The 22189-nt window shown below is 35.9% G+C and overlaps 1 protein-coding gene across 2 annotated transcripts in view; it reads right to left on the minus strand.

Annotated features, from left to right (window-relative positions):
• The window catches only part of LOC120327612 (claudin-7-like), a 28752-nt gene extending 15136 nt beyond the window's left edge, over nt 1–13616 (minus strand). For both annotated transcript variants that reach the window (XM_039393943.2, XM_039393944.2), the window contains exons 1-3: nt 13254–13616; nt 12605–12693; nt 1483–1647 (exon numbers count right to left, since the gene is read on the minus strand). In XM_039393943.2, coding sequence (XP_039249877.1) covers nt 1483–1647; nt 12605–12693; nt 13254–13387 — 388 coding nt within the window. In that variant the 5' untranslated portion in view covers nt 13388–13616. The remainder of the gene's footprint in view (nt 1–1482; nt 1648–12604; nt 12694–13253) is intronic.
• Nucleotides 13617–22189: the final 8573 nt, after the last annotated feature.

The raw sequence follows: 22189 nt of genomic DNA on the forward strand, positions 1-22189 counted from the left end.
AATTGAATTTTTACCACAAGTTCTTTTTCATATTGTTAAATCGCCGCAATAAAATTATTCATTTAGAATAAATAATAAGTTGATGCATATGTTGCACATGTATCTAACGTTACGATTAGAAATTAAAGCCCTCCGTCTAAGCAGTAGCAGTAAATATCGCTGTACATTCATCAAAAGGACGATGTCGCAAGACAGTATTCCAGAAGGTATTTCAATTGAAAAGATCACTGAACATGCCGTTTACAAAAATAGAAAACTCATTTGTCGAACGTGTTTTCCTTAAACATAACTTCGTAAAATGTATACCATCATTTTTCATATTGTTCAATTGTTTTTATAAAGATTACTAAAATGAATTATTGATTTTAATGGAGACTTTGCACAGATATGTAACATCAAGATTATAAGTCAAAGTTGAGAATCGAAACCCTCCATATCATTAATTTACCAATCAAATACCAGTTAGCAGTTTAATACATAAAATTGGATTCCATATAACGTGTATGTGAAGTTACGATCGGAAGTCAAAGATCAGAGTCTCTATCTCATTCATTTAGCAATTAAAGGGTTTTAGGGCTCCAAAGCAGTTAGCGAAATAGCAAATCTATGCAAGTAAAGTGGGATTGCATAATATTCGACGGTTTTCTAGCTCATATACCAATGTAATTTTATCATACGTTGCACTAGGGGTTGTTGCACGCATGACTTGCTTGTCAATTTGCTTTATGGATCATGTCACTAAATGACATATGGCGGACAAGATATTACACGTTAAAAACCGCAAGAAATCCACGTTCGCAAATCGTTTTTTAACCTTCAATATACGCAGAAAACATGCCGGTGAAATGAATAAAAGCGCCTAAAATGTTATCCGTTGGGAAAGCGCCTTAGGGTGGCCTGGTGAAATTATAGACCCTGAAATACTGGCGCAATGCCTGTTTACATAATATATGTACGGACAATTCTATTTGACCATTCTATTCTATTATTCTTGCTACGGCATCCTTGCAGTATAAATACGGATCCACTTGCACAAAGGCATAGTGCGAGGAAAGGTTAGTCTCGCGAAACCCTAAGTGAGGGTTATGCACGGACTTGTGTAGATTGTTAAAAGACTTTGATGCCAATTGCAGTCAGTTTACTCAGATAATCTTTATTACTCTTTGCAAATTCGCGCACCGGCATGAAATTTTCATGGTAATACTTGCTTTCAATTTCGACATATAACTAAAATAATAACTAATGAACAATATTAAACAAGACATGCACAATTACACCACTACAACTAAAGGAATTAGTCGTTACATTTCATGCAAAATAGTTTCATATTAGGCCGGACTGTGGGACCTTGGCGCGGCCCAATCGCTACTGGTGTAGAAGCTAAACTACTTGTCGATTTTGTAAATGAAACGCAAAGTTTTGAATTTGCTAAAATTATTTTCTATGTGTACTATGCTAGAATAACTAAGGAATACTGCATACCTGATACCAAGAACAGCAGTCCACCGATCATTGCAGCTCTGGCTTTAGCCCTTGGGTTTGTATTCCCGATACTAGTGCATTTTATTCCCAGTATCGTTACGACAACAGCTATAAATCCCAATGTTATTGAGGTAATCATCAGAGCTCGGCATACTTGGAGAACTCCTGTGAAATAAGAAAAGACTGTTGGAAATTACAAGATCTTCGCTAATTTCTTAATTGAAGATTTGGTCAGCAACAATGAATTCTCAATTTTGCATTTTTGGAATTTGAGTAAATACAAATATTTAGTGTTTAGTTTGCAAAACCGAATTATAGTTTTTCCAGCGTTTACATAACCCTATATATTACATGATATCACCAATCATCATCTGAAATAGTAGAATTTTCGACAGGATTTCCATTTTTTTCGTATGTTATGGTAAATGGCAGTGAATACCAAAAAGTCATACATCAATGTACAAAATGTTTGGCCAAATTTTTAATAAGTTTCCCAGATCATTCAGTATGGCAATTGGCAAATCCTTGTTTTATTCAAAAATCCTATGAACTTCTTCTAATTTCAAAAGTAACTGAATATTTGCAAGCCAAGATCAACTCGCTAACAATTGTCAATGAAAAATTGATTTGAGCAAAACTACTAAATATAATTTTTGATAAGGAGTATATGGAATAAAAGTATCCATATTCGTCTGCAGATATCTACTAAGATACAGAGGGAAAACCCCGCGTCGAAGGTCGAAAGGGTCCCAATTGAAACGTTCCAAGTCGTTATTTCAACCAATTGTATTGCTCTAATTACGAAGGTGATATGATTAATTGATTAAAATGAGAAATGTCAGTCGCAATGGATCCGCATTCTGTATTGGTAGTTTATCATTGTATGTTACCTGTTACGTATTGTGAGATACCATACTAATATTTTTCCTCACAATAGTTGATAATTTAATAACAAGAAATGACTGGTAATTTTAACCCTTTCTCTTAAAAGTATTCCCTACGAGCGAAAGTAATAATGTCGGTGCGACAGAAGAAACAGCGTCCTGGGAATTATTTCTCATCAATTATTTTAGGATATTCAAAATCGTAGGCTGATTAGAGGAAGGTGCAATACAGGAATCAACATGAAAATTAGATCCTAGAATGCAAATTCGGATTTAGTTGGTTGAAATTAGATTTTGGAGATTTTTTTTTTTTTTATGACTGAATTTGTGGATTAGACTATATTTCTTGTTCTTTAGTCCGCGTAGTCAATCATACTCATGAATGCATAGTACAGGGTGTCCATAAAATCCCTTACCAATTTCAATTTTGTTATGAAGTCAGTTCTCAATATATCTTAACCAGGTTTGTTTGTTTTAAATCAGTAATTGCTCAAGTATTTTACTTCATCTAATACATCTTTGAGAGCCAAAACAATATATGGTATCGATAAGTTCCCTTTGCAATTTTAAATAATTTTAGGTCTTCATGGTCACCCTATGTATTGACTCGTTTTCAACGTCATTGGTCTGAATGCAATTTTTAGGATTTTTGACAAAAACTTCCCAATATCACATATTGCTATAATTTGCAAGCATATTTAAAACTTGAAGCATAAGATTCAAAGCTATTTCTCTTGATTGTTTCCACTGTGAGGTATAAATATCACGTTTCGCTCAAGCGCTTTTATCCGCGAATGCAACTTGGGAAATGGCTAAGATGTAGACTGGCATAAACAAAGGCTCATTTTCGAATGAGGGCTCAGTGAATATACATATTTGATCAAGACATTCTGCTTTTGACATGGGCAATTCAAGCAGTTATTCAATTTGTTAAATACTTTTGAATTCATTAGCTTGCCCTTAATTGTGAAATATGATCAATGAAATACCAATATAGCTTTATACAAAATCATATTTCTTTCCAAAGTATAGCTTTTCATTCCAAAGATGTTACTACCATTACATGAATGAACAACCAACGGTAGCCAGATATGTATACGTTATACTTAGCGATTGCTTGCTTGACTACTATTTGGGGAAAGCACATTTGAGCTTGAGTATATTTAAATTCCGTCGCCGCATATTAAAAAAGAGTTTCAAATGTATTGCTAACGTCTAAGTAAATAACGATGTCTAGGGTGTCCATAAAATTTTTAAATTGCAAAAGGGAATTTCTCGATATATTTTTTACCCTATATTTTTTGGCCCTCAGATATATTAAGTGAAGTGAAAACACTTAAACAATTACTGATTAAAAAAACAACAAACTGGTTAAGATATATTGAGAACTGACTTCATATCAAAATTAAAATTGTAAAGGGACTTCTAATAGGGCAAAACATCTTATTTGCGTTATTCGTGACTGTTGTATTAACAATTCGTTATAAAGAGTATGCCGAAATAACAGGTTAGCGCGAGCATATACATTTTACCATGACTACGAGCGTGCGAATTTTGGCGCGTACTTGTTACGTGTCATGTACCTTATGCAAACAGATTCAGCCCATGCGCACATTTCATACTTAGTGACCGTACAATTGAACCCGGGTACATTTGAACCCATATGTATATCTACGGGTTCAATCTATATGCGGGTGCTAAAACCCATGGGTTAGGGTTAGTAAAGGTTCAAATATCCGCAAAACAAAAAAATTTCCAGAGGTGCAATAGTATGCAGGTGCAATTGTCGTGGGTTCAAATGTACGGGAACCATCATACTTCATCCAAATATTGCCTTGTTCATAAATTCCTTGTTTTGGTTTTAAACAAAAAAAATTACATTAATCCTCCGTGTTTCAGAAATAAAACAAAAACGGGACTTGTAACTTGAAGAGTACTTTTTTGTAAGCCATCCAAGAGATGAAACTTTGTTCTTTCATTTATCCTTTTCTCATTTAAGCTCGATATATGGATTTTTTAAAACCTGGACGATTGCATGGCATACTAAGGTCGTCGGTTGGATTGCAACCTACTACAGAAATAAAATAGGGAAATGGGAATTTGTTTGAGACTTCCGTCACCTGCCCTAAGCCTATAATGTCCATTGACTTCATTGCTCATCTCTTAGAGGTCAATTAGCTCCGTCCGGAATTTCCGGGAGAAATGGATTTTATAAAAAAAAAATTGTGTGTTTTGATCTATGTTTGAAGTCAACGCGGAGTTTTACTTAATAATTTGATTCCCGTTACCATTTTGAAATATTCCGAGCACAGGTACTGTATAAGGTAAGGTAGAGAGTACGGTTTCGTTTTGGCTTTTGATTCCATATATTTGAGCATCGCTCTCTTGTTTCAAGAAATCCCTATTTCGTACTCTTAAAATCCAGAAGTTCTGGGATATACAAAATCTACAATACACAAGGGTCAACGCTCTTGAGCAATGTTTCATCGTGTTATCGATTCATGTATTCCCATGGCCAGGGGCGGATTAACCAGTAAACAATATAAGCACGTGCTTAGGGCACCAAGCAAAGGGGGGCACCACAGAAATTTTTATACCAGAATTTTCAATAGTTCATCGTTGTTTAATAAAATATTACGAGTTGGTCAGACAACTCAGACTTGTTCGTATTTTCTTTTCCTCAAGCATCATATTAAGCTTCTCGATCAATGTTTGGAGGTTTGCGAACTATCTTTAAGAAATCGTGTACATCAATGGACCTTTCCCCGACCTTTGACCCCCGAAAAATTCTTCCTTTACTTTACCATTGCAAAATTTTCGGGGCTTATTTTAGGATTGGTTTCGCGAGTTGGCCCCTGTAAAATGGGGTATTTGTTGAAACCATCATTATGTTTGTTTCATCGCGTACAATAATCACCTTTTTATAAGTACCGGTAAGGAATTTTAGCCTAGTCTAACACAGCTATTTTTACACCAATTTTTCATTACTGCAATTGAATTAAAACCTCTAAAAAGACATGGTGATCATTTAATTATCTGATTTATACTCAAATTTCCGAAACACAACTGAAAACTAACGAATAGAGTTAAAAAAAACGCGAAAACGAGGTAATGTTTACAACCATGCCTGAAAGTCTGTCTGAGTGAGAAAAGTGTCTGAGCGGATGCGAAAAGGATGCGTTGTTACATCACATTTTGCATCTTGCTGATTGGCCAATTACTCGAAGTCAACAAGGAGGTTGATGCTCGGGGAAAGTACATTAGTGATGAACACTGAAACTTACTTGTCGAAATTTTGGTGTGGCGACATCATCAAAATTAAAAATGGCGCACTATGTGGCGGTTCCGCGATCGCATTTCAGCGATCTAGAGGTCAGCGAAGTTGGGGAGTTTTCTGGTAAGGTAGACTAGACTAATAAGTACCGGTAAAATTTTAAACTGCAGTTTTTACTCGATTCATCTGGTATTTCGATTCACGTTAACTTAAGACTTGACGCATGAGTCTTCATCGTGACAATTCCCAGAATATATGGAAATCATATTCTGCTAAGCCAGTTGATGCAAACCTAGGCAGCTAGACTACTTCTGCACTATAAACAGATGAACAATTTTAGTTCTTTTACTGTTCGCCGTGCCCAACACCTCAAATGTCTAACATTTTGTCTTTGGTGTACATATAGTATTGGTCTTTTGTTACAGATGGAACACCAGTTTCAATGCTATTTTTTTTAAAACCTAAAAAACGAAATGAGGCGTGTTCAGTTAAGTGGTGCACAAAAGAGAAAACTAGCAAAGAAGAAACAAGAAAAAACTTTAGATTTAGATGCTAAGACTGCAAAGCTGACATCTTTTTTTACACAAGTATCAAAACATGATACCCTGGTACCATGTCAAAGCCAAGCTCTGTCATCAGAAGTAGATACAGGTGCAATAAATTCCGCCTTGCTTACTTCAGAATCCAATTGTGACGTGGTCTCACAGGCAGGTTCGCCTAGCACAGTAATAAACAGCACTGGTATCGAAATACCCGCAAAAGATGTTAATGTGGGAGACCAAGATGATGAGGCTGAAAATAATGTATCTGCAAAAGATGAAATAAATCACAATTTAGCAAAGGATTCGGGGCTGTGGATTGATTTCTCTGCTGATGATGTGGCTTATTGGATTGCTCGTGGACCCAGTGACTGTCAACATCATAATGGACCTTTTGACAATTCTAACCGTCATTTTGGTAATGGCAAACCAGTAAGGTACTGTTCGCAGAAGATTTTTGTTGGGACGAAAGCCAATGGTGAAAAATACAAGAGAGAGTGGTTAATGTATTCACCATCAACGGGATCAGTTTATTGTTTTGTTTGTAAACTGTTTGCTCCAAACAATTTCTCTAATTTTATTACAAGAGAAGGGTTCAGTGATTGGCGAAACACTATTATAATTGATAATCATGAGAAAAACACTACCCACCGAGACTCCATGCTAGCATACCTAACTCGCAGGCAAGGCGCGGGTTTGGGTCAACAGCTGGAAAAACAACTTCAAGAAGAATGTCATTACTGGGAACATGTCTTGAGGCGTGTCATAGCTGTTATTTGTACATTAGCTGAACGTGGCTTGGCTCTTCGAGGAAAAGATGAAAGGTTTGGATCACTGCAAAATGGGAATTTTATGGGACTACTTGAACTCATTAGCCAGTTTGATCCATTTTTAGCAAGACATATTTCGAAATACGGAAATGCTGGAACGGGAAATCCTTCTTACTTATCCAAAACCACCTGCGAGGAGCTCGTTCAAATAATGAGACAAAAGGTCCTAACAGTTATTGTTGAAGAAGTAAAATCTTCTAGTTACTTTAGTTTGTCAGTTGATTCGACACCAGATCTGTCACATTTTGATCAACTAAGTGTTGTACTTAGATACTTAAAAGATGGGCAGCCCATTGAACGTTTTTTAACCTTTCTGGAATTGAAAAGTCATACCGGAGAGGATATGGCAATTCAGGTGTTGCAGTACTTGAGTGAAATTTGTGGACTAGACTTTTCAAAATGTAGAGGCCAGTCTTATGACAATGCTGCTAATATGTCTGGTCGTTATAGAGGAATGCAGCAAAATATTTTAAAAATAAACAAATTCGCTATATATGTGCCCTGTGCAGCTCATTCACTAAATCTGGTAGGCCGAAGTTCCATTGACTGTTGTCAAGAGGCAGTTAATTTCTTTTCTACAGTACAATTACTGTATACCTTTTTTTCAGCCTCCACCAGCCGGTGGAAAATTCTTAAAAGTTGTATTGGGAATGAAATTGTGCTGAAATCCCTCTCCGATACTAGATGGGAGGCACATTCTATGGCAACAGCGGCAATTGTAAAATCCCATCTCAAAATTATAGAAGCATTAGAATACATAGGGAGCGACCAGTCACAAAAGGGAGATGCTAGAAGGGAGGCAAATAATATTGCAGATAAAATGCAAGAGCTGGAATTCGTTTTCATGTTATTGTTTTGGAATGAAATTTTACAGAATTTTCACAGAGTAAGTCAAGTTCTGCAAAGTGAGAATGTAGACTTACAAACATGCGCGCATCTGTATGCATCATTACGAGGCCAGCTGTGCATTTTACGAGATGAATTTGAACGCTATGAAGCAGCTGCAATAGAAATGCTACCAGATGTGGATTACAAGGCAGCTACGACTCGCAAACGTATCAGAAATAGTGTACCCAATGATGGAGATGCGCCAGATTTATATTTGAATGCTAGAGATAAATTTCGTATCACCACATTCTACGCAATTGTTGACAAACTTGTAATTGAGATGAAAAAAAGAGGGGAAATATACAAAGAAATTGCAGAGATATTCTCTTTTCTTAGTGATGTACCACTGCAACCAAATGTCTCTTCATCTGCTGACAAGGAAAGGTATTCGCAGGGTTGTCAAAAGCTTATTGATGCTTACCCAGAAGATTTCAACATTAATTTCTCAGCTGAGCTTCAGCAGTTTCATTTATATGTGCTCCATAAATTCAATGACACAGGAAAAGGAAAATCAAGATTCAGTCATGCTGAACTTTATAAAATTCTTGTAGAAGATAACATTGAGTGCGCCTTTCCAAATGTAGACATTAGCTTTCGTATATTTTTAACATTAATGATCACAAATTGTTCAGCAGAACGTTCATTTTCTCAGCTGAAGTATATTAAAAACCCCTACAGAACAACTATGAAACAAGACAGACTAGATGCTTTATCTCTGTTGAGTATAGAGGCAGATGTGTTACATAAGCTTAGTTTTGAGGATCTAATCAAAGACTTTGCAGCTAAAAAAAATAGGAAAAAACTCTTCAAAAGTAAGTGAAAGACTTCTGTCGTTCCAAATGTTAGTGGTGCCTTTGTAATGTCAGTGGTGTAGTATCTAGTATGGAGGGAGACTTGTTTTGATAATATGAGAAAATTTATCAGAATCAAATTCAAGTAAATGTACCGAAAAACATCGTTTGCATCCTTACTGTTGGTATTGTTTTATTTCAGTTTCATCTTTTCAAAATTTTGTGTTGTTCATTATTTATTGTATAAGATGTGTTATGTAAGAATAAGATTAGTTTTGGGAATATGAGCAAAATTTCACAGTCAGAACATTGTAAGAAAACCTAAAAATGTTCGTAGAAGTTGTTTTTTTTACTGTTGGTTGTGAGTATTTTTGATGGATAATACACTAAATTATATGTATTTTAAAGACACATATGGGGGCACCAAAGTCTCCAGTGCTTAGGGCACCAAAGGGGCTTAGTCCGCCCCTGCCCATGGCACCACCACAGCGACCACAGAAACAAATTGCTCATTGCATTCAAGTTTATGTTTATTGGTAAATAACAAATCTAAATTCTCATTATTTAATACTATCGATTATCGTCGTGTGGACATTTATAGAGAAAAGCCTTTAAGCCTAAATATATCCGTTTGTCTGAAATTATTATTGAACGGGTCAAGTAAATAAAACAATTTGTTGTTGTATTTTAAATTTCCGCCAGGGTTACAGCAGTACAATCGAAGCTCCAGACGTGTGTGTACCAATAATGAAGGTAACTAATTATGTTCGCCAATTTTACATCAAGTTGTGTAAAGAGACTGGAACCTATGGGCAGGGGGTATATTCACTTGGCTAACACAAACAGTCTCCGAATTCGTAATGAAACTAAAATAAGGAAAATCGGAATAAAATGATGGCCTTACCCTAACCTGGTACACATACCACGGGAATAACATAAGGTATGGGGTTCCGCGACTTGTATAAATAGATTCATGATAAAACGTAAAATAATAAAACAATTAACTCGGACATCTATAATGTTTCATTTGGGGTTGCTTTCCACCAAATTGGTTGAAAAAACCTGCTCTGGTGCGTTGGTCTATCGGTAGATGTGGTATACTTTTCATCATACATAGATTGTAAAATAAAAATGTCAGGGTGAGGTGTGACGTGAAAAAACAAAACTGGGTATCGCAAAGCGATTATGGCAGAATGATTTGACTTATTTGCTTTAAGTAATTCATCAGATGAGCAATCGTTATACGTACTATGATGAAAAAAAAAAATTTCTTGACAAAACTAAGTTAATTTATTCATCTTGTATAAGGTAATGTTTTTTTTTTTTACTGTGTGTATCTAGAATGCGGGCCCAAGGTCTCTTATTCTGTGAGCAAGATTTGAATCGTATTTCTGGGAAAATTCGGCGATAAAGCGAGATATTTGGCATAATAAGTTCACATCGCAGTTTTCTTAATCTCGGGGGATTTGCATTCGTTCATTCTGAGTTTATATTGAGGTAAAGCAATCAAATCTTGCCAATTTCTATTCCGGGAATAACATCATTATAAATTATACAAGAAGTAAGAAAATTTGTCTCTTATGTTATGACGTACCATAGCACAACCTTGAACACAGCGTACAATAGCTATAGTTTAGACCAGTGGTGCTCCATCATTTTTAGTTTGCGGACCGATAAAATTTTAAAACTAATTTGCCGAGGGACCTTTAAAAGCAAACCAAAAAGTCAAAAACACAAATCGTAATTAAATGAATGTATAATTACGACAAAAGTATGCAATTCAAAAGCAGACAATTCAATTTAATAAGAAATTTGCATCCATTCAGGGCTTGAAGTGGGCGAACTTCTAACCAAGTTTGATCCATCAACAGGAGTTGAAACTCACAAAATAAATGAGCAGCCCGTCAATACCTTATATTTTGCAATTGTGATGAAATATTGGAATATATTTGGCGGACCGGCAGTAAGGTTGACGCGGACCGGCGGTTGAGAACCAAAGGTTTAGAACCAATGGTTTAGGGGGCAAGGTTTTTAACCGAGGCCTACCTAGTCTGGCGAGCCATGTAAGTGTGACGTTAAAAGTTACATTTTATGAACAATATTTATAGTTTTACAAAGCAAAGATAGAAAACAATATGCCTCGTGCAAAAAAAAAAAACCGTAACTTTAACCGTAATTTCAACAAATTTCTTGAGCTATTTTTAGCTAAAACATCAAAATTTGATTTCAGTTTGGTTGTGGCAGCATCAAACGGGCCGTACTTTGCCCATGTCTAGTTTAAATCGCACTGACTGTCGTTTCAACGATTATTTAGGTAAGGCAGTATGTTGCTGAGAGGGCCACACTCAAATTTATATATCTATTAGTATTGTAATAATATCATCATGAAAAATTTACTGAAGCTTTGCGCGTCATAATGTTATGGAATAGCTTTAGAATATGATAATGCAACTAAAACTAAACATAGTGTGTGGTTTGTACTTCATACCATAAATTCAGCGTCTACAAACAATCGATAATTCCACTTGTCTGAGTTGAGTATTGTTGAAATATATATTACAAACAGTACCGTACTATGTCGCACCGTCATCAATAGAAATCGAGCTATGGAATACATGAGCCAGGGATGAGCGTCGCGAACACCCTTCATTCATTTGTCGTGAACGACGGTAATATAAACAATTTTTTGACCTCCAGAAGTATGCGCACCGAGATGGCGCACAACCTGAACCTAGTATGTGTGTACTGGTTGGGATTCAGGTTGTGTGACATCTTGGTGCGCATACTTCTGGAGCACCCAGTTTTTTTCAAATGAATGCACAAAATTGCTCGTTTAATTGTTCGGCCATCTATAATGGCGAGCCTACTCCATTTGGTAAGTTTAATATTCGTTGAAATATAATGCAACATTGGAAATATTTTATGTTTGGGAAGCAGTTTACTGACATTTATTCTTATTTGCGATGTGTCTTATGTCTTATTTAAGCCACAAATTTAAGGTGCCCCAGAAGTGTATATATGGAATAACTTTGTTCGCCTACTTTACATCAAGTTGTGTAAAGAGACTGAAACCTATGAGCAGGGGTATATTCACTGAGTGACAGTCCCCAAACTCGTAATAGAACTAAAATAAGTAAAATCGGAATAAAATTATGGCCTAAACCTAACCTGGTACACACACTAAGGAAATACCCAATTCGATTATGACTGGGTTCTGTTTGGGATGCAGGTTACTGACGGCATTTATTCTAATTTACTAGGGATCCTAACTGTTCATCTTTCTACTTAAAATTCCAATTTTTAATTTTCTGTAAGTTGACTGGCTAAAGAATGGTTTAGGTGCTTTTACCTAATAATATCCAACCCAAATATGTATATATACGCCAGTCTATCGATATTGACTGTACGGGCGCTTCACTAAAAGAATTACCCACGAGCGAGTGCTTCTGACATTGCTTTGAACTTCTATATCAAAAGTTCAAAACAAAATAATTTATTCGATTTGAAATCTGGCATGAAATTGAAATTGAAAAATTCAATGTGCATAATCTTTAGGATTGATTGAAAATATTTGTTTGTTTTCCTCTACATAGATCAGATGAATTAAGTGAATAATACGTTCAGTTATTCCAGGATATGCATGCTCGTTGCCAAATAAAATGTAGCGTGACCATAAAGTCTTAAAATTTTTTTTACAATTACAAAGAACAAATAATAATAAGCTACACACATAACAGATAGTAGAGCGAAAGTATGTTTTGTTTTTCAAAAACACGTTGTGAATACGTGAATTGAACGTAAATATCCAAAATTAAAAAATGTAAATATCCAAATAAAAGGTCGGAATTGTCTACGCTCCATCGTTTGCGAACCACTGCTCTTAAAGTTAAATATATAAGTAAAAATAAACACTCACCAGGCAAACCTATGAAGAACTTGCTGTAAACGGAACAGTGTGTTTGTCCTGTACTGAAGGCTCGACATTGCGCCCATAACCCGTCGTACCTGGAAAGAAGATTACTAGATGCATTGTAAAACTTCAAACTTCGACAATTAATAAACTTTAACTTGGAAATAAATTGTTTAAAATATGGTGACTAGGGCTGGGCATTTCGAATCAAATCGAATAGTAAGTTATTCGAATCGGTTCAAAGCAAAATTTCAAATTGCCGTCATCTTGTTTTTCTCTTTCCTTCAATGGTCGAAGTGAATTTTCCAATTTTTGTTTATTGAAGCCATATTTTTTCAACGCAATTCTGACATATGACTATTTTTGGTAGTACGTGTTTTTTATTTTGTGAACGATCAGCAATCTGCCTGAGTGATGTATTCTATGTTTTCGGTACATCATGTGTTGACATGACCAATTACAATAAAAAAGTTTCATACAATTACATATTTTTCAACAAATCTCAAGTATTAGAGATTCGATTCGAAAAAGATATAAATATTATCATCAGGTATTCGAAAACGCACAGCTTTAATGGTGACACACGCTTTCTGTGTCTCGATTGCTTCTAGAAGTATCATAGGTCATACTTGTTTTTTTTTTGGGTAACACTTACCTTATAGTGTCATCTATGAGGGTTTTTCCGTGACTAGTTTGTCTCCACTCCGGCGATGCGCACGTCACAATCATACCTATCCATGATAATACTCCAAGTACAAAACCCACAAGTTGAAGCGCAGTGGAAGCCATTTTAATATATCCGCAATCCCGTTGATTGGTGCCCTGGCACACCTCTTCTTGGTTTCTTCCTTATGATTAACTTGTCCTACTAACTCATGCACGTGAAGTTTTAGCAAGCGCCAGTTCTCAAAGGTAAAGTTTTACTGAGAAATCTTTGGATTCCGATAAAAAACGCATCAAGGCCAGTTGCTTCAATTTAAATCCAGACTAACTAAGGCGATTTAAACATAATATGGAGGAAGCTGTAATATATGATGCAAAAAAAAATCAAGTTTTCAAGATATTAAACGCCATTTTGTGACTGAAAAATGCCCTTGGGCTACGTTCACTAAGAAAAAATTCACTAATATTAGGTATTAACGTGAAAGTTTACGTTGCTGGGAGTTCCGTTGCAATTTGAGAAGAAGCTAACAACTCCAGACCCGTCAGTGTGACGCATCGTGCTGAGCGTTAGAAATACACTGGGTGGGTTCGCAGGCTTCATTCCCGTTTGCCATATGATTAAGCCGTCTTATGGACTTTCCTCTCCCCCGGGATAAATAAGTAAAACCTATTCTAACTTTTATTCATTAAACTGTTATTTACTGCAATACCTATTCAACAGCCCAAATTGGCTAAGTTGCGCCATGCTAATGACGTACATCATTCAATATTATGGAATTCAACATTTTTAAAACGAGTTTCTTTTGTGTCAAATTACTTATAACAACGCTTTTGTGTATTCCACTACGTATATATACTACATTAACACACAACTTTTGGAACATCAAAGATATAAAGTTAGTTGTTAGCTTCGTGGCACGTAACCCATTTGCTGTGGTTGTCTAGAACGAAAAATCAATCTGCAATAAATAATTTTGGTGAAATCCCACAATCCTGCAACAAAACAAGGTGCTACCGTGGTGTTCGTACCAAGATGGCACACAACCTGAACATAGTATGGGTATCAGGTTACGGATAGCAGGTTGTGCGCCATCTTGGTCCGAAACAATGTATATTCAAATTAGACCCTTTCACTATTTATACTTACATGCGGGGATTCGCGGATATCACGACATTTCAAGAAAGGGTTCGCGTGATTGCTACTACTAACTACTAAAGCCCACAGTCTATCCAAAATAGCAATGTTACATTCTATTTATCTGATACAGGAAATACTGAGAAACTTTTTCGGCAGCGCGTCGACTACGTTCAACAATCGACGAACTGGTACAAAACCTCTTCAATAAAACCAGACAAATTGCACTTCTCAAGTTGTGTACAAATAACGGTACTCCCGTAGTATAAGTACCAGCACAAATACGGATTATGGTTAGGTTATAATTGTATTCCGATTATCCTTATTTTAGTTTTGTTACAAGTTCGGGGAGACTGTCTGTGTTAACCAAGTGAATATACCCTCTGTCCCTAGGTTTCAGTCCCTTTAGACTAGAGTTTAGACAACTTGATGTAAAGTAGGCAAACAAAATTAGTTACCTCCATATTGGTACACACACTTCTGGAGCGCCCAAATAACTACTATGCCGCAGTCCATTCAAAATAGTATGTTATAAAAACCTCCAAAACGTTTTCAACAACGCGCCCACTGCACTCTCAACTTGACAAGCACACGACGAAAATAAAGCCTACCTGAACAAATTGAGCTATATTCTATTTACTTGACATACCGAAACTTTGCGCAACGTTTTCGGCAATGCGTTAATTAGTTCCAACAATCAACGAACTTTTATTTGATACAAAACCTCATCAATAAAACCAGGCAAATTGCACTTACTACTATATAGCGTAATTTATCTAAAATACTGATGTTTTAAAAAAACAGGTCATCGCAGACTATTTACCTATTCGAATACCGTAAAAGTTTACGTTGCTTGAAGTTCTTGGCAATTTGAGGAAGAAACTTACTACCGTAGGCTCGGCGGTGTGGCGCATCGTGATAAACGTTAGAAACACACTGGTAATTTGCACTTATCAAGCTGTGTACAAATAACTACTATAGTGCAGTTTATCCAAAATAGTAAAGTTATAAAAACCTCCGAAACATTTTCGACAACGCGCTCACTACACTCTCAACTTCAATCGACAAACACACAACGAAAATAAAGCCTACCTGAACGAATTGAGCGATATTTTATTGGCGACATATGCTCCCCTGTTCTATTGATTGTGTTAGGCTGTGTCGCGTGTCCTAAAGTCCATTTATAAAATTGCTTAAACCACTTATCGATTTCAAATAATAACATTGAGCCGAGATACCAATTTTTTAAATTGTCTATTTCTCACTTGGTCGCGTTTTAACCTATTTAAGCAAAAGATCATTTTCATAAATAAGTTTATTCACTTTCGTTAATTTGTTTAATCAATAAATGAATCCATAAGAAATTAGTTTATGAAGGAATTAGCTAGCTCAATTTAACTACCTTATGGTTAATTCAACTTTCCTGTCGTTTCTTTTCATATCTGAAATGTCTACATATGGTTTATTTAAGCGAATATATAAACATTTTCACGATAATTATATTTCACAGTCACTCCGGACAGGTCTAAGTGCAAGCATACACTTAAATATGCATGGATACTACATTTCCAATACGCAGGAATTTGTCCGATTTCCCCTTGTGACTGACTGACTAGCTAAGGCAGTGGTTTTCAAACTTTTTCGTTTGTGGCCCATTTTCGTTCACTAACATTTTCATGCTGGGGAAAAACTTCAAGAAAAACATAGAATTCTTTATGCGAAATTAGACACTTTCACCTCAATAATAATTAGATTGAAATTACCACTCTGTAACAAAAAAGCATCATCCATTGCTACTACCATCAAATAAAACTAACTCATCAACAACTCTAGCAATTTTTGTTAGGTGTGTGGCCCGCCTGACAATGTTCCTGTGGCCCAGTTGTGGGCCATGGCCCATTGGTTGAAAACCAGTGGACTATAGTGCATGAACCCAAGATATGCAACCTGGTGCTAGCTCGGTTTATCCAATTCGCTAAACACGAGGTAGAATGACTTCACAAATCTTTCGACATTGAAGAGTATAATTAGACGAACAACTCGAATACGTTCCACATTACTACTTAATATATTTCGAATCTATTCCCCCATACAGGAAGAATTTGGACAAATTGAAATGCATTATAATACGTTTGCGCTTGCTATTTCTGTCCAAAACTCATCGACTTTGCATGACGGTATTCATGGTTTAGAATAAACCTTGTTCTATTGCCCAACTTCAAAATCAGAATAAAATATTTGATTTTGATTTTATCCCTTTTCCATTACAAGCACAATTCATAAACCTGTGAGAATGTTACCACAGCAGGACTGCTGATTTGAAAAATAGTACAGCGCTCTTCAGATTGTACAAGATTAAATATCGATCAACAAGAGAACTTGAAACAAACAAAAATTCAATACACTATTAGGGGAAAGTTACTTAGGCAACTATGGAACGCCAAACGGACTTTTAACTTTAGTCAACAGGTATACAGATGATTTGAATTATTCGCCAAATATCTTTTGCCCAACAGAACCACTTCACAAGCTAACTTTGACCATTTGCCAAAAGTTACATATTTTTTCCAACTCAGAACATATACATATGTCATCAAATAATTTTTTGATGGAGTCTTTTAATACATTCGTTCCGAACGAGTGCCCAGAAAAACAGCTATCAACTAACACAACCGTTTCCAATCTTTTTCGATACATTTCTCTCATGCCTATCTTGAAACTCTTAATTTATCGCTGGTAATACACGTAACAGGCACTCTGGCTTTTAAACAGTGCGAAAAGCTATATTAAGCGCATAAATATACGGAATATTAATAAGAAGGTTTAGAAACCCCGCACTCGCAATTAATGATTCAAATGGTTTGGTCTCATATGAGTTGCCTAATGTAATGGCCTTCTCTCTAAAACCGATACAACTTTCACAGACGGTGTGACGATTTAAATTTAAAAGTCGACTTTTCAATCACTATTGTTTACTGCAAACATATCGAATATACAAATCTTATTCTCCTAATGTGTATATAGACGTGCATATTACAATTTTGAAACTTTAATTTTTATGAATCAAAAGTCCTCCGTCCATTTTATATAAGTACACCTGGGCGACCAAGTTACAATTCCATAAGCTTGAATTTTTGGATCTTCCGTACAAAGCCTCACCACTGATGCGAAAAATGTGAGATTTGAGTGAAACACCTCCGCTGTGTTTTAAAATAACAAATTAGAAGTTATTCAGTTAGGGTTAGGGTTCGGAATGATTTGAAAATTTAAACTTCCAGCGCAATCTACATTCTTAACCCTAAAACTAACTAGACAACTAATAGTTTTTTTTTTTGAGAGGCGGCGGGGATGTTTTTCTGGTTGAAGCTTTTGTACAAAAGATCTACATTTCGTTTTTTTTTCAATTTGAAAATTTTCCACATATTTAAGCACAGTATTCACTCACCCATAAGTGTAAGTCTGTTAAGAGCCCTAAAAGCAGTGAGGGAGGGATTCAGAACGTTCACACGAACCTGTTCCTAGAATTGTCAGCGACCCCGTTCTTGGAAAGTGAGATACATACTATATTTGGAATGAGGGAACTTGTTTTAGTGAGTTCGACACAGAAGAGAAATTGTTTGAATATACATACACGGGTGATCGTTAGAAAAGCAGAAAATTTGAAGGTCAGACGAGATCACGAATAAAATGCGTGCTTACTCATGACTTTTCGATACTTTTTTATTGTTGTTAGGTTTTAGGTTGATACCTTTTAGGTTCTATTTGATTTCTGTAATATTCTGTGTAATATAACATATACCTTTAAAAAACTTTGTAAAAGTTATTCATTGTAAAATAAAAAGCTGTTTGACAAATTTTCTGTTTTCTAACGACCACCTTGTATATTGTTTTGTTACTGGATTGCGGGGTTGCATCAGAATTATTTAAAGCAGATTGATTATTACCCTCCGTGATTGACATACTCTCCTCGCGTGTAATTTGAATTTGATCTCAGCACGTTTATAAGTTCTTAATCATAGAAAGATAATCTAGGCTTTTGGGGATAATCCGATTTTTGAATTGATTAATTGTGAATCGAAAAAGTTTTTATTCTGCCAAAATTGAAGGAAAAGTCGACTTTTTATGTTGACGTTTCTTTGTCTTACTAACAATCTTTCCTCCAAACGAACCAACGGAGATAGGTGAATTTGCGCGCTTCTATATTTGGTTAACCTCGACCGCGAAGTAAATCTGTAGATCTTCTGTAAATCTGTAAGAAATCAGTGACTGCCTATACTTGGCCTTGTTCGGACCTCAAAATTTTGGGCTGGCTACGTCCTTGCTTCTGGGTCTACGCGGAACCTTATTCTTGAGCCCACCTCCTTGGTGATTAGGATACCAAAACCAGCGCATGTCGCATTTTGATAATTACAGTAATATCCTTGATAATATACTAATAATTGCTGAAATATGACGTAATATTTTCGTAATGTATAATTAAGAACTGTCCTTCTCCTGCATTGATCGGTGTATTCGAATAATGTTGAATATTTTGAAATATTATTATCGCGCGGGGAATCATCTGCAAGGGGTGTTTACTGCACAGTCTACCTCACCGTGGTTCAACCCTCGGCTATTGCATATCTTTACGAATACCTACTGCACTGACTAGCTCTGTGAGTTCCAACGGATGGTTGTACATAAGTTATACGAAAACAGAGAACTTGGAGAATGTCTATCTAACCTTAGACACAAACGCCACCATTTTTTGATCCAAATTTTATATCTAAAATACTGATTTTCAAGCAATTTGTTTTTGATATAAACACTTAAAATTCTTTACCATTGAGGTAATTCAACTGCTCACTTTCAAACACAATAATAAGAGCGCGCAATCTCAAACATCGCCTCCGGGAATGAAGAAGAGATACATGATATCATTTCAAATTTTTTTCCTACCTAAATTACGGAAGATAGCCGGAGGCATATTTGTACGACCTGTGAAGTATCCATGTACAATCTGTACAACGTGAAGCTTTTATTCGCTGTTTTGCTCACACTGCATTACTCACACAACATGCGAAGTTTGTGGAATATTACTTACTATTCGTCGCATAAGCGAGTCGATGTCAACGTCATACAAACTACCTCTAGTTTATTAATACTAACAATTCGATCGCTCCTTTTGCTGAAATAATTGCATGTTTTATTTTTGCGATTATTCTTTTCCCGATCTTCTATATCGCCGAGAGCTGGTTGAATGAAATATATTTCTCTGCACTGCCTACCTACATCAGACAAACTTCTCTCTTTTTCTTGTTTATTAACACTATCGATGCGAATGCCCCATTCAATAAAATACTTGCATCAAATAAATTAAAATACTAGGTAAAAGAATTAAATGAAAATGGAATATTTTTGTCGTTTTCCTAGTTGGAGTTATAAATATCCACCACCAGCCCGTTTTATGTTCGCTATACCAGTGCATGTGCCTTGGCCAGAATTACACGGTTTGTTGATTGCAATTCTGCCCCACAAACCATACAAAACTGCCAGTATTCAAAAAATGCAAGCCCACACTTTAGATTTTTTTCTAAGAATGAGACACGGGAGAAAGTATCATTATATAAACGAACTAACTCCGCATAATTACCGGGTTTTGAGATGATTTATCGAAATTTTTCGAGGTTCACGTTATTAAAGATTCATTATAGTCGAAGAAACTGCTTGCCGTGCCAATCGTAGGCCGTGGAAATTTTGTAATTACTATGCTCTCATCATGATGGATCAGACTTGGCTAATTTTTAGACATTGTGATCAAGTGTTCGTCAAAGAGAAGGTAATTATTGGACATTTGTTATGGCTGTAACGACGTTGATAAAGTAGCCTCTCGTCTAAACACGAATCCTTTGCAGATCAATGCAAGAAACCTATTTTATTCTTAAACGGGGATTTTGGGCAACAAAGAAAAAATTTACAATATGCATGTCGATTTAAATTGATCTATGACTTCACCATAAACAATATGACAACACGGAATATGACGTCATAATACATTCTGCACGTGAGATCCAATGCTCCCCGTTGGTCAGAATATCGGCCTGAATGCTATCATACATCTATGATTTTTAAACGAATTTGCAAGCGGTCAGGGTCGCAATTCCAAGTTGTCAATCCACCAATGTGCGACGCAAATTTGCAAAATTCCACTGCGACACTCCATGCCTTCATTTTCTTGAGTTTAGGCCTACTTTTAAGCTTTATCGATATAATCCCATGTGAATCAATAATCGCGTCTAGAATAAAACAAGTACCGGTAGCTAGTTTATCCGTCGATGGGATTGAAATCATTAACGAAATACTTTGTTGGAAATATGCTGGTTTTATACGTCATCAATTTTCTAAAGCGAATTCTATACTGTGACAAAAAAGATAAAATCCCTTGGATATATAAATAATTTTTCATACAGTAGTGCAGATGCGAATTGAGCAAATAAATTTTTAAGACGTTCATTTTTTGAGTTAAATCTCGTCATCAATAGGGCTCGGCATTTCGAATTGAATATTCGAAACGAATCAAATAGTAAATTATTCGAATCGATCCCGACGAAAATTCCGAATCGCCACCATCTTGGTATTTTAGTGAATTGCTCAATTTTGTTGTTGAAGCCATGTTTTAGAAATTCAATTCTTAAATGTGACTGTTTTCCTATTGATAAAACATGTTTCTATTGTATGTGACAACTACGCCAACTGACTAAGTGGTGGATTCTATGTTTCCATTAATTTATGTGTATGGAGGAGCCATTACAATAAAAAGTCGCATGGCCTACAATTACGTCGTTGTATTAAGTTTACTATCTTCCAAGTATTCGAGATTCGATTCAAAAAATATATTTGTTGCGATTCTGAAATTATCAAATATTCCAAAATGCCCAACCCTAGTAATCTAAAGAAGAAAATTGTTGTCGACTAAGCAGCTTGATAATACGGTACGATACATTTTTATCGCATCCCTTTGCGACAAAAACACCACAAAACGACTTATCATAAGATTTGACTACGTTTCGAAACCAATTACCCCCTTATCGCGTTTCTAAAACGTCACACAAACCACTGGCGTCACACGCTTCCTTTGTGTATTGTTATATCACTTGTCAACAAGTCAGCTTCGTTCTCTTTTTTTCATATATCCTGGGAGAATGCATTATTGACCCCTTCATGACTCAGACTTCCTGAGAATTCGCGGTTTGTTATTGGATACTCCCGTAGTGCGTGTACCAGGTTAAGGTGAGGCCATAAATTTATTCCGATTATCCTTATTTTAGTTTTATTACGAATTCGGGGACTGTGTGTGTTAGCCTAGTAAATATACCACATTTCCATTGGCTTCCGTCCCTTCATACAACTTGATGTAAATAGGCGAACAAAATTAGTTATCTCTATATTGGCACACACACTTCTGGAGCGCCTGTTATTATACTCTGCTTAAGACTGCAAATGGAGTTTGGATATTTTGTACAAAGTCCCACCCAAACAAAAAAACACTCAAAGTAAGGAAATTAGGAATTATCCAGTTAGGTTTTTGTGTTAGGAATGTTGATTGCACTGGAAATTCAGATTTTCTAATTTCTTTCCTAAACCGTACTGGATACTGTAATTACAAATTTGTTATTTTAAAACATCTCGGGGTGTTTTTCTCAAATGCCACATTTTTTGCATTAGTGGCGGTGACTTTGCACAAAAGATGCGAGAGTTTTAGTATATTATGCACCACACCATACCATAACTAAAATATTGTGGTCAGCCTAAAG

This window comes from Styela clava, chromosome 7 (assembly GCF_964204865.1).
Source record: "Styela clava chromosome 7, kaStyClav1.hap1.2, whole genome shotgun sequence".
NCBI classification, from domain to species: Eukaryota; Metazoa; Chordata; class Ascidiacea; order Stolidobranchia; family Styelidae; genus Styela; species Styela clava.